We start from the raw sequence: 12,778 nt of genomic DNA, 5'->3' as shown, positions 1-12,778 counted from the left end.
AACACCTAGGCACATGGAGTCAGCTAGGAACAGGATTTCTAGCATTGTCCGATTGCCCTTGTTTTGTGGTGTCAGGTCAGACAGTTAGCAATAGTTGAATATAGTTTATTTTCTCGTGGTATAATATTTAGAGCATTCAAGAGCATGTTAAGTAAAATGAATGCATACACAGTGTCTACATAAATGTAAATTTATTCATAATCAAGAGCAGAATATTTTCTATGGCATTTATCAAAGCAAATATCCTTATATAGGTATTGCTATAAAATGAAGAGTGTGTTTAAAACAAATAGGGACAATCTCATGTTTATATTCAGTTATTTTCAGATGTGCCATTAAACTTAAAAAAGATTATATTTCATCAAAAAACAAAAGGAACTATTGAGTATAAATTCCACCGTAATATCAAGGTCTTTTAAAAGACCTTCGTATAAAAGTGCTATTTTGCATGAAAAAATGCTATTGTCTGTCTAAAGAAACCTCTAAACTATGTTGATTCTAGGGTTTTATTAAGTGACTGTTCTTTTGAGATAGAAGCGTAATGTAAACCAGAATATAATAACAATCAAGAATATTTGGGGGTCATTTAAACTTTCATTTAAAAATATAGGAGCTAAATTTTCATACTGTGCATTGTTTTTCAAATGAATACAAGCTCCATAGGGAAATAACCTTATTAATCTAAGCATTATAGAAAAAGCCATCAGCAATTATGGCATTCTACAAATAATAAAAAAGAAGTAATTTCTGATAATCCCAAATTAGATTTGGGGAAATCTACTGACTCAGATTGTTATTCTATCATTTTGCATAATATGAAATAAATATGTAGGTATTAGATCAACAGAATTCACATTTAGGATATGAAGCGAATTTTCAGTGTAAATAGCAATATACGAGCTTTTTTTTTTAAGTGAGGGAGGGAGAGAAGATGAGGTGGAGGAAAGGGAAGCAATGAGACAAAGGATGGGGACAGAGAAAGCGACAGAAGTAAAGTGAACTTACTCCCAGCTTGATGAGATATTTATTACCAGGGAAAAGGTAGTGTAGCGTGTGATCCTGGAAAAGTTCTGTGCTGTTATAGATGACATCCCAAATTGTAAAATCGTGCGTGTGATTTGAAATATATAATATATAGCGCTCCAGAACTCCATTTACTTTTCTTGGTTGTTTCCACCTGGGAATGGAAAAATAGAGTGCTATCATCATTATTCATTCAAGTCAAAACTGAGAAGTGCAGGATTTTTAAAGGACACGTGAACTTGGATTTACACCACTGAAAATAAGACACTGAAGGCTCAAAAGAGATTTACCTTAAAGAACTCAAATAGTTATTAAATGTGTATTCTAGTGGCATAAAAAGATAATGACATAGTGCCTGCCCTCTAGTTACTTATGATTTTAATTCACTAATAACACAAAAATGCACGTGTGAGTACTAGATTTTGAACTTAAGTCATAGAAGAAAAATTAAGAGAACATCTGAGAACTTTTAAGAAATGACAGAGAGAGAATAACATAATAGTCTTGAAAAATCCAGCAATCTAATATAAAGTTAGTAAGTAACTACAGGATATGGAGAAGTTGAGGATTTGAAGGGCTTAAATAATTAAGACTTCCTGAACAAGATGACACTACTTAGATACATAAGATTTTATTCTTAACAGTAGGATTGGATTTGGGAGGGAAAAGGAGAAGTAGAGAATGTTCCAGATGAAGGTTACAACGTCTCCATGGGAATGAGCAGGACAAGTCATGGAATAGACAGGAGATTGGTAAATGGAGAAATACTTAGAGCAGTGGGAAATCTTAGGAAATAAAGCCAAGAGAAAAGTTTAGGCTTGGAACAATGGAATATGAATCATAATGTCTTTCAGCATTAACGAATATCCTTATTTATTCAATCCAAACTCTTCTTTAACAGATGAGAAAACTGAGACCAAGAGAGATAAATGTAAACAAGTATTAATTGGTGGTAAGAGAGGTTTATTAAGCTTTAATTCAGTATTCCAACACACTTTGTACCTCATGTACTAGGAAATGGGCCAGAATCTCTAATATCAAAAATAATCTGAATATGCCCATATGTGAAAGTTCCTTTCTGACTTCAACTGCAAGGTAACAAGAAGGTCCTAGTTTATACTCAAAAAGGAAAAAAATCTATCTATTGATATATATTTTCTTATTTCAGATCACTACAAATAATGCCTCACATATGAAAAGCCCAAGGCAGTCATGTAAGTGGTCAGTTTTTCTTGTATTGACATTTGCCCGGAATCTGTGTGCATATGTAGCTCAGCTTGATTGCATAAAGACAAAATGGAAATTAAGTTGGCAAGTGATAATCAAAGGTTCTCAGAACCACTGAACTAATCACTTCTATGCATTTAATCACAATAAAATTAATTTTATGTCACAAACCCTTCCCTTGATTGAACTCACTGGGACTCTTGCGTGAACCAGCGTGTGACAGAGACAACATTTCTACTTACTGTACGTATATAGTTCTAGAATCCAGGACAGTCAGGATCGGGGAATCCACGTGTTGTGGTGGCAGCTGTGCCGTGTACAGTATGACCAGGGAACTGTTTGTGCATCCCACACGTGTGCAAGCGCTGAGCAGAAACTGGTGGGGCGTAAATACTGCTAAATCTAGGGGGTGGGGGGAAATAAGAATTTATTTACCATCGTACTTTTTATTCAGGAGATTTTACTCCTCCTCTACATTCTGACCTCTGAGAACTATTAAAGTAGAGCTTAAAATAAGAATCGATAGCTGTAAAAATCAATAGCAATAAAATATAGGCTGTTTCATCCTTTAAATATACTATGGTTATTTTCAAATAGACAAGTGTCAGTCAAACTCTTGGTTTAAGTTTTTCATTTGAACAATTTGACTGTTCTTCTTGAATATCATGACCAGGTAAATCATTTTCTGAGTTTAGAGTTAGTTCAATGGCTCTGTTAAAAAATAAATGAGACATTTAAATTATTTTTAAAACATATTTGAAGACAACAGGAATTGCTTTTGAAATGCAAATAAATAGCCTGTAACAATGACTTTGCACTTGTAATTCTTTTTGCCGAATTCCTTTCTTCTCCTGTCCACCTGACCAACTGTTATTTGACCTTGAAATTGTCTAGGCTCAGTGCAAATGCCTGTTTCTTTCTTAAGATGTCCCTAACACATCCTGCCAGGACCCCTGGCACCAGATGGAGCTACGATTCTCTCTTTTTTCTCCCAAGGTATTTGTACTAAACTTTAACACTTACAACACTGTGCCATAACGATTTGTTTACATGACTATCTGATCCATTAGACTGAACACTGTAAAGGAAGGAATGGTACTAGATTCATTTTGCATCTTCAGTATCTAGCACAATGTCTGGCACATTGTAGATTATGAATATATGAGTTTGAATAAAGCAATAAAGAATTAATGAATGAGATGGTCTGGATACAGTTGAGCTAGGTATGAAAGATGATTAAGAGAGTGGGATGGTACCCTCGCCAGCCAATCATCTCTCTCTCCTCTGAACTTTTCCACTTTATACCTGTCTATCTTTATAACGGATTCCATATTCCTTTGCATTGGAACAAACTAATCTGTAATTTACTAATTCAATTCCAAAATACCCTGAACACTTCATTTATAAAGGTACTCAATAATTACTTTGTTGAATGAATCTAACCAAAGTTCAGTCAACTTTGCCCAAGATTTAAAAATCAGTCATACTTTCATACTCCTAAAAATAATCACCATTTTCTGGAATATTTTGAAATAAGTCAGTCACAATTTAAGTAGCATATTCTTAAATCTCATTAACCTTGAACCATTACAATTTCATGTTTAAAAGATTAATGAAATGCAACCTAATTCAGGGAAATAGATTTCGCGTTGCACTGATAGCAAAAGTAAACCAGGAGAAGAACATTTTGATTTTCATGCAAAATATAATCAATTGGTTAAACACGTAGGTCATCAGAAGAAAGGTAACAAAAAAATTTACACTAAATATAGTCCCTCTAGAACAAAAAGTGATTATCAAGAAGAGACACAATGCTTTTTTCTTTTTTTTTTTAAAGATTGGCATCTGTGCTAACATCTGTTGCCATGTTGCCAATCTTTCTTTTTTTTTTCCTTCTCCTCAAAGCCCCCAGGTACATAGTTGTATATCCTAATTGTGAATGCCTCTTGTTGTGCTATATGGGACACCACCTCATGACCTGATGAGTGGTGCCATGTCCACGCCCAGGATCTGAACAGCGAAACCCTGGGCTGCCGAAGCAGAGTGTGCAAACTTAACCACTGGGCCACGGGGCTGGCCCCTGACACAATGCTTTCGATTAAGCCTTATTTTCTTCACAACTTTATATTACAGGTACTCAACGGTATCAAGTCAAGGTGGGGCACCCCCAAGAAATGTAGTCAGAAGATATGTTGCAAGGACACTTTGAAGTCAGTGTTAAAACAGCATGGCATTGCCCGCGACTGCTGAGTGATGGCAAGAACAGTTGCGCTATGTGTGCACAAGTCAGACATAACTGGGGTGCCTTTATTTGGACCAACATTCTATGGAACCTATGAAGCTAAAAATCATGAGAGCAGTGGCCTTAGATGCTACAAAGAGAGTAAACTATTATTTACTGTGGGAAAACGTTATGCAAAGAGCAGCTCCTAGACGCAGGCCCAGTCTTGGCTGAAATTCTAAAGTGTTAATATGCTAACATAGTATTTCTGCCATTCCCGTGATCTGTTCATCTTCTCTTTCTGATTCTCAGGCACTTGGTGACCTTATAGCTTCTCCCATGTGTCTGAATTCCTTGCATTCCCAAGGAAGGGGATGCTGGGGATTTGACTGTAAGTCCAGCTTCAGGAGCAAAACCAAGGGGGACACAGAACCTAGAGGAAAGGAGGAACCCCTCATGGGTAAGTCAGCACGATTAGGAGAAAGCTGTAGTATTTGAACATGAGAAGACATCTAACTTTTCTGAAAGAACATGCCACAGCCAGAAATTGTATTCCACGTGGTCAAGTCTGAGTACTTTAGAATATTTTGCACGAGTACCTCTCCTAGTCCTAACCACATTGTCTTGGTCAGCTGCAAACGAGACTGGATGCTACAATGTTCTCTGGCCAATGAATTCTTTGCAGGGGGGCAATTTTTCTTGCTTTCTTACGTTCTAGCCTGTTGAGGTAGACATTTGGCTACCCAGTTTGTAGGTGTGGAGAAGTCATACGATTCAAAGGCGGCCCAATACTTGCTTGTATATGAGTCCTGGGATAGACTTGCATATCTGGGAATGCTTAGTCGTCTTAAGCTCCTGGCATCAGACTGCATCATCACAGAATCACCATATCACAGTACCTCCTTTCCACAGAATGCCCCACTCCCTTTCATACTACAGCCTCCACTCTTTGAAGCCGACCTCAATCACCTAACTCCTAAACTCACTGAGAATATCTGCCTCAGATGGCAGTAGCATCTGTAGCAATCACTTCCTGGGTTACTGTCTGTGCCTGGATTCTTCTGTGACAAAATCTCCAACTCCGTGGGTTGAGAAGCATCCATTTCTATGATGGTTGGGACTCGGGGAGAGTGGGATGAGGAAGTGAGTGTGCTTAGAAAGGTTTGTTGTTGGGGCCGGCCTGGTGGCACAGCGGTTAAGTGCGCATGTTCTGCTTTGGCGGCCCGGGGTTCACCGGTTCGGATACCCAGTGCAGACATGGCGCTGCTTGTCAAGCCATGCTGTGGCAGGTGTCCCACATATAAAGTAGAGGAAGATGGGCATGGATGTCAGCTCAGGGCCAGTCTTCCTCAGCAAAAAGAGGAGGATTTGTGGCAGATGTTAGCTAGGGCTAATCTTCCTCAAAAAAAAAAAAAAAGTTTTGCTGCTTGAGAGGGCCAGTATGACTGGTGAGCCAGGATTGAAACAGAAAATACCAAATCTTGTCAAGTCCTCCATTCATAGTCAGGGTCTACCCCTAGACTATTGAAGGTATCGTGAAGTTGACGGGTAAGAAAGGTGTCTCATTTTAGGAGACAGCATGGTTTGTTTTTTTTTAAAGATTGGCACCTGAGCTAACATCTGTTGCAATCTTCTTTTTTCTTCTTCTTCTTCTTCTTCTGCCCAAAGCCCCCCGGTACCTAGTTGTATATATTCTAGTTGTGAGTGCCTCTGGCTCTGCTATGTGGGATGCTATCCCAGCATGGCTTGATGAGTGGCACCATGTCCGTGCCCAGGATCCGAACCAGCGAAACCCCGGGCCACAAAAGCAGAGCACGCGAACTTAACCACTCGACCATGGGGCCACCCATGAGACAGTATGGTTTTAAACTGGATGTCTAACATGGTTTAACGATATAAGTGCCATATAATGTGAAAAGCACTGCAGAAAACATAGAGCAAGAAGAATCAGAAGTGCTGGGTAATTTTAAAAGGCAACAGTCAGAGATGTTAACCAAACTTACTGTCATAACCATTTCACAATATATATGTCAAGTCGTTATGCTGTACACGTTAACCTTAGACAATGCTGCATGTTAATTATATCTCAATAAAACTGTCTTTTTGATAGTAGCTGTTCTGACAGGTGTGAAGTAAAATCCCATTGTGGTTTTGATTTTCATTTCCCTGTTGGTTAATGATATTGAGCGTGTCTTCATGTTCCTGTTGGTAATTTGTATGTGCCTTCTTTGGAAAAATGTCTATTCAAGTCCTTTGCCCATTTTTGGATCAGATTCTTTGTTTGGTTTCTGCTGTTGAGTTATATGAGTTCCTTATATATTTTGGATATTAACCCCTTATGAGGTAGACGGTGTGCAAATATTTTCTCCCATTCCATTGGTTCCATTTTCATTTTGCTGATTGTTTCTTTTGCTGTGCAGGAGCTTTTTAGTTTGATATGGTCCCACTTGCTTATTTTTGCTTGCACATTTGGTGTCATCTTCAAAAAATTGTTGCCAAGACCAATGTCAAGAAGCATTTTCCCTAGGTTTTCTTCTAGTAGTTTTACAGTTTGAGATCTTATATTTAAGTCTCTAACCCATTTTGAGTTAACTTTTGTGAGTGGTGTACGATAGGAGTCCAATTTCATTCTTTCACTTTTAAATATCCAATTTTCTCAAGATCATTTATTAAAGAGACTATTCTTTCCCCATTGAGTATTTTTTCCTCCCTTGTCAAATATTAGTATGCTGTATATGCATGGGTTTATTTCTGGGCCTAATTCTGTTCCATTGGTCTATATGTCTGTTTTTATGCCAATACCATACTATTTTGATTGCTATAGTTTTGTAATAAAGTACCTTCTTTCTCAGGATTGCTTTGACCATTCAGGGTCTTTTTAGATTCTGTATGAATTTTAGGATTTTTTTTGTTTATTTCTGTGAAAACTGCCATCGGAATTTTGATAGCAATTGCATTGTGTCTATAGATGGTTTTGGGTAGTATGGATGTTTTAACAATATTAATTCTTCTGGTGCATGAACACAGGATATCTTTTCATTTATTTATGTTTTCTTCACTTTCTTTCACCAATGTCTTGTAATTTTCAGTGTACAGATCTTTCACCTTCTTGGTTAAGGAGTATTTTATTATTTGGATGCTATTGTAAGTGGAATTATTTTCTTTATTTCTTTTTCAGACAGTCCATTGCTAATATATAAAAACACAGCTGATTTTTCTATGTTGATTTTGTGTCCTGCAATGTTACTGAATTTGTTCATCAGTTCGAATAGTTTCTTGGTGGAGTCCTCAGGGATTTTTATATATAATATCATGTCATCTGCAAATTGAGACAATTTTACTTCTTCCTTTCCAATTTGGATGCCTTTTATTTCTTTTTCTTGCCTAATTGCTTTGTCAGGGACTCTCAGTACTATATTGAATAAAACTGGTGAGAGTGGGCATCCTTGTCTTACTTTTCATCTTAGAGAAAAAGCTTCCAGCTTTTCACCTTTCAGTGTGATGTTAGGTATGGGCTTGTCATATACATCATTTATTATGCTGAGAAATGTTCCTTCTATACCCTATTTGTTGAGAGATTTTTATCATAAAAAGACGAATTCTATCAAATGCTTTTTCTGCATCTATTGAGATGATCATTTGAATTTTATCTTTTATTCTATTAATGTGTTGCCTAACATTTATTGATTTGCAAATGTTGAACCAGTCTTGCATCTCAGGATTAATGTGCTGTTGAATTTGGTTTGCTAATATTCTGTTGAGAATTTTTGCATCTCTATTCATCAGGGATGCTGGTCTGTAGTTTTCTTTTCTTGCAGTGTCCCTATCAGGCTTTGTTATCAGGGTACTGCTGGCCTTGTAACATGAGTTTGGAAGTATTCCCTCCTCTTCAACTTTTTGGAAGAGTTTGAGTAAGACTGGTGTTAATTCTTCTTGAAATATTTGGTAGAATTCACCAGTGAAACCCTAGTTCCTAAGCTTTTCTTTGTTGGGATGTTTTTGATTACACTTTCAATCTCCTTACTTGTTCTTGGTCTGTTCAAAGTTTCCATTTCTTCATGATTCAGATTCTTCATGATTCTAAATGATTCATTTATCCATTTCTTCTAGATTATCCAATTTGTTGGCATATAATTATTCCTAGCAGCTTCTTACGTCACCTCTTTCATTTCTGGCTTTATTTTAATCTGCTCTCTTGTTTTCTTGGTCTAGCTAAAGGTTTGTCAATTTTGTTTATCTTTTTAAAAAAACAGCTTTTAGTTTCATTGATCTTTTATATTGTTTTCCTCGTCTCTATTTCATTTCTTTCTGCACTGATCTTTGTTCTTTCCTTCCTTCTGTTAACTCTTGGCTTAGTTTGCTCTTCTTTTTCGAGTACTTTGAGGTGTAAAGTTAGGTTATTTGTGATATTTATTTTTTCTTAATGTAGGCATTTATCACAATAAACTTCCCTCTTACAACTGCTTTTGCTGCATCCAATAAGATTTGCTATGTTGTGTTTCCATTTTCATTTGTTTCAAGTTATGTTTTGATTTCCCATTTGATTTCTTCTTTGGCCCAATGGTTGATCAGGAGTGTTTTGTTTTGTTTTGTTTTTAGGAAGATTAGCCCTGAGCTAACATCTACTGCCAATCCTCCTCTTTTTGCTGAGGAAGACTGGCCCTGAGCTAACATCCATGCCCATCTTCCTCCACTTTATATGTGGGATGCCTACTGTAGCATGGTTTGCCAAGTGGTGCCATGTCCATACCTGGGATCCGAACCGGTGAACCCCGGGCTGCCGAAGTGGAACATGAACACTTAACCACTGTGCCACCAGACCAGCCCCTAGGAGTGTGTTTTTTAACTTCCATACATTTATGAATATTCCAGTTTTCCTTTTGTTATTGATTTCTAATATCATACCATTGTGGTCAGAAAAGACACTTGTTATGATTTCAGTCTTCTTACATTTGCTAAGGCTTGTTTTGTGACCTAACATATGATTTGTTTTGGAGAATGTACACTTGAGGAAAATGTCTATTCTGCTGCTGTTGTGTGGAATATTCTCTATATGTCTGTTATGTCCATTTGGCCTCAGGTATAGTTTAAGTCCATTGTTTCCTCATTGATTTTCTGTCTGGGTGGTCTATCCATTATTGAAAATGAAATATTTAAGTCTCTTACTGTTATTGTATAGTTGTCTATTTCTCCCTTCAGATTTGTTAGTATTTGCTTAATATGTTTAGGTGTTCTGATGCTGGGTGCATATTTATGTATAATTATTATTATTATATCCTCTTGATGTATTGACCCATTTATCATTATATAATGACCTTCTTTTTCTCTTGTTACTGTTTTTGACTTAAAAGTCTATTTTGCCTGATAGTAGTATAGCTACCCCTGCTCGCTCTTGGTTTCCATTTGCATGGAATATCTTTTTCCATCTTTTCTCTTTCAGCCTAAGCGTATCCTTAAAGCTGAAGTGAGTATCTTGTAGGCAGCATATAGTTGAATCTTGTATTTTCATCCATCCAGCCACTCTATGCCCTTTGATTGGATCATTTAATTTATTTACATTTAAAGTAATTATTGATAGATAAAGAATTAACTAATGCCATTATATTAATTGTTCTATGGCTGTTTCATAGTTCTCTTTTGCCTTTTTTCCTCTTTTGCTGCCTTTCTTTGTGAATTGATGATTTTCCATAGTGGTATTCTTTGATTTCCTTCATCTTATCTTCTTATCAAAAACTGTAAGTTTTTGCTTTGTGGTTACCATGAAGATTACATAAAACATTTTGTGGATATAATAATCTATTTTAAGATAATAATGATTTAACTTCAATAGCATACAAAAACTCTACACTTTTACTCCCCCAACTATATTTTATGTCTTTGATGTCACAATTTACCTTTTTTTATATTGTGTATTCATTAACAAATTATTCTAGCTATAGCTATTTTTAAAACTTTTGAGTGTAAGTCCTTTACACTTGGTTTACGTGATTAACACACCACAATATTACAGTATTAGAGTATTCTGAATTTGACTATATACTTAATTTTACCAGTATGTTTAATATTTTCATATGGTTGCATGTTACTAATTAGCATTCTTTCAACTTGAAGAACTCCTTTGAGCATTTCTTGTAAGGCAGGTCTAGCAATGATTAAACTCTCTTAGCTTTTGTTTGTTTAGGCAAGTCTTTAACTCTCTTTCATTCCTGAAAGACCATTTTGTCAGGTAAAGTATTCTTGGTTGGCAGTTTTTTTCTTTCAGTGCTCTGAATACATCATCCTACTCTTTCTTTGCCTGCAAGGTTTCTACTTATAAATCCACTGATAGCCTTATGGTGGCTCCCTTATATGTGAGGAATGTTTTTCTCTTGTTATTTCTAAAATCCTCTCTTTGTCTTTGATTTTAGATAGTTTTATTATTAGACATCTTGGAAAAGATTGTTTCAGGTTGAAATTTTGGGGTTACCTATTAGCTTCATGAACTTAGATGTCTAAATCTCTCCCCAGATTTGGGAAGTTCTCAGCCATTATTTCTTTAAATAACCTGTCTGTTCCTTTCTCCCTCTCTTCTCCTTTTGGGATTCCAATGATGCATAAATTGGTTCCTATAATGATATCTCATAATTCATGTAGGCTTTCTTCACCGTTATTCATTCTTTTATCTTTTTGCTTCTCTGATTGAATGATTTCAAATGAATGATTTCAAATGACCTAATAGTTCACTAATTCTTTCCTCTGTTTGGTTGAGTCTGCTGTTGAAACTATTGAATTCTTTGGTTAGTCATTGTATTCTTTGACTTTAGGATTTCTGATTTTTTTAAAGTGGTTTCTATTGTTTTGTTGAACTTCTCATTTTGTTTATGCATTGTTTTCCTAATTTCATTTAGTTGTTTATCTATGTTTATTTTGTAGTTCACTAAATTTCTTTAAGTGGCTTATCCTGAATTCTTGGTTAGACAGTTCATGAATCTCCATTTCTTTAGGGTCAGTCATGGAGTTTTATTAGTTTCTTTTGGTGGTGTCATATTTCCTTGATTATTCATGATCCTTGTGACCTTGCATTTATGATTCCACTTTTGTGGAAGTAGGCACCTCTTTCAGTCTTTACAGACTGGCTTCAATAGACAAAGCCTGTCACCAGTCAGTCCAGTCAGAGATTCTGGGTAGGCTGGTGGTGTACGATGATGTTCATGGCTCGACCTGCTGCTAGAGTCCTTGGCTGGGCAGATCTGGTGCCTGATTCAGCAGATGGACAGGCCTGGTGCTTGGTTACACAAAGACCACCCTAGCGTCTGGGTCCACGTGGGTTGGCAACAAAAGAGGAAGAAAGGCACAAAGGAACTACAAAACATCCATAAAACAATTAATATGGTGGCATTAGTATGTCTTTATCAATAATTACTTTAAATGTAAATGGATTAAATTATCCATTCAAGAGGCATAGAGTGGAAGGATGGATTAAAAAGCAAGACCCAACTATACGCTGCCTACAAGAGGCCCCACTGGGGTGGGACCTGGTGCTTGAGTCTGTGGTGATGGGCCTGGGCCAGCCCATGCAGACCTGGATCCTGAGTCCAAAAGGCCCAACCAGGTACCAAGGACCACAGGAGTGAACCTGGAATCTGGGTCTTCTGGGGCTGGTCCACTACTTGGATGGTTCAGGAGCCTGGTTTTGTATGAGCCCACCTGGAGCTGGGATCATGGGGGCTGGCCTGGAGGTTGAGTCTATGGGATCCAGTCTGGTGTTCAGTCAGGCCAAGAGCCTGTATTTGTCAGAGCCAGCCTTGAGACTGGGGCTGCAAGGGCTGGCCTGATGCTGGGGCAGGCTAGGAGTCTGGCTGTAGGAGCCCACTGGGAGCCTAGTGCCATGGAAGTTGCCTGGGACCACAGGAGCCACCTGGGGTCAATGGAGCTGTCTGGAACCTGGATGAGCCAGTGGCCTGGTTTCCTGGAGGCCCCCTGGGAGCCTGGAGACAAGGAAGACACCTGGAGCCACAGGGGTCACGTGGAGCCACTGGAGCCTGTGGCCACATGGGTGAGCTGGAGGCTTGGGTTTGTGGGAATCTGCTAGGAGCCTGGTATAGCAGAAGTTACCTAGGGCTGCTGGAGCCAGAAGGTGCCAGGGTGAGTCTGGGGCCTGGGTTTTCAAGAACACATAAGGAGCCAACTAGGACTTCACAAGTCAGTCTCATGCTGGAGCAGGCTGGCTCTGGGGTCCTCAGTGAAGTCAGGCACCCAGTTCACTCTCCTTCTCCCACAAGGAGCGTATGCCTGTCTGTGCTGGGCTGCCTGGGCTGGAGGGAGGGG

The 12,778-nt window shown here is 37.9% G+C and overlaps 1 protein-coding gene across 1 annotated transcript in view; it reads right to left on the bottom strand.

Annotated features, from left to right (window-relative positions):
* USH2A (usherin) overlaps window positions 1-12,778 on the bottom strand; it is a 733,563-nt gene that overhangs the window by 334,496 nt on the left and 386,289 nt on the right. The window contains exons 32-33 of the mRNA XM_046679838.1: window positions 2,493-2,652; window positions 1,006-1,177 (exon numbers count right to left, since the gene is read on the bottom strand). Coding sequence (XP_046535794.1) covers window positions 1,006-1,177; window positions 2,493-2,652 — 332 coding nt within the window. The remainder of the gene's footprint in view (window positions 1-1,005; window positions 1,178-2,492; window positions 2,653-12,778) is intronic.

The sequence above is a fragment of the Equus quagga genome, chromosome 12 (genome assembly GCF_021613505.1).
Source record: "Equus quagga isolate Etosha38 chromosome 12, UCLA_HA_Equagga_1.0, whole genome shotgun sequence".
NCBI classification, from domain to species: Eukaryota; Metazoa; Chordata; class Mammalia; order Perissodactyla; family Equidae; genus Equus; species Equus quagga.
This window is presented reverse-complemented; position numbering and strand designations above follow the sequence as displayed.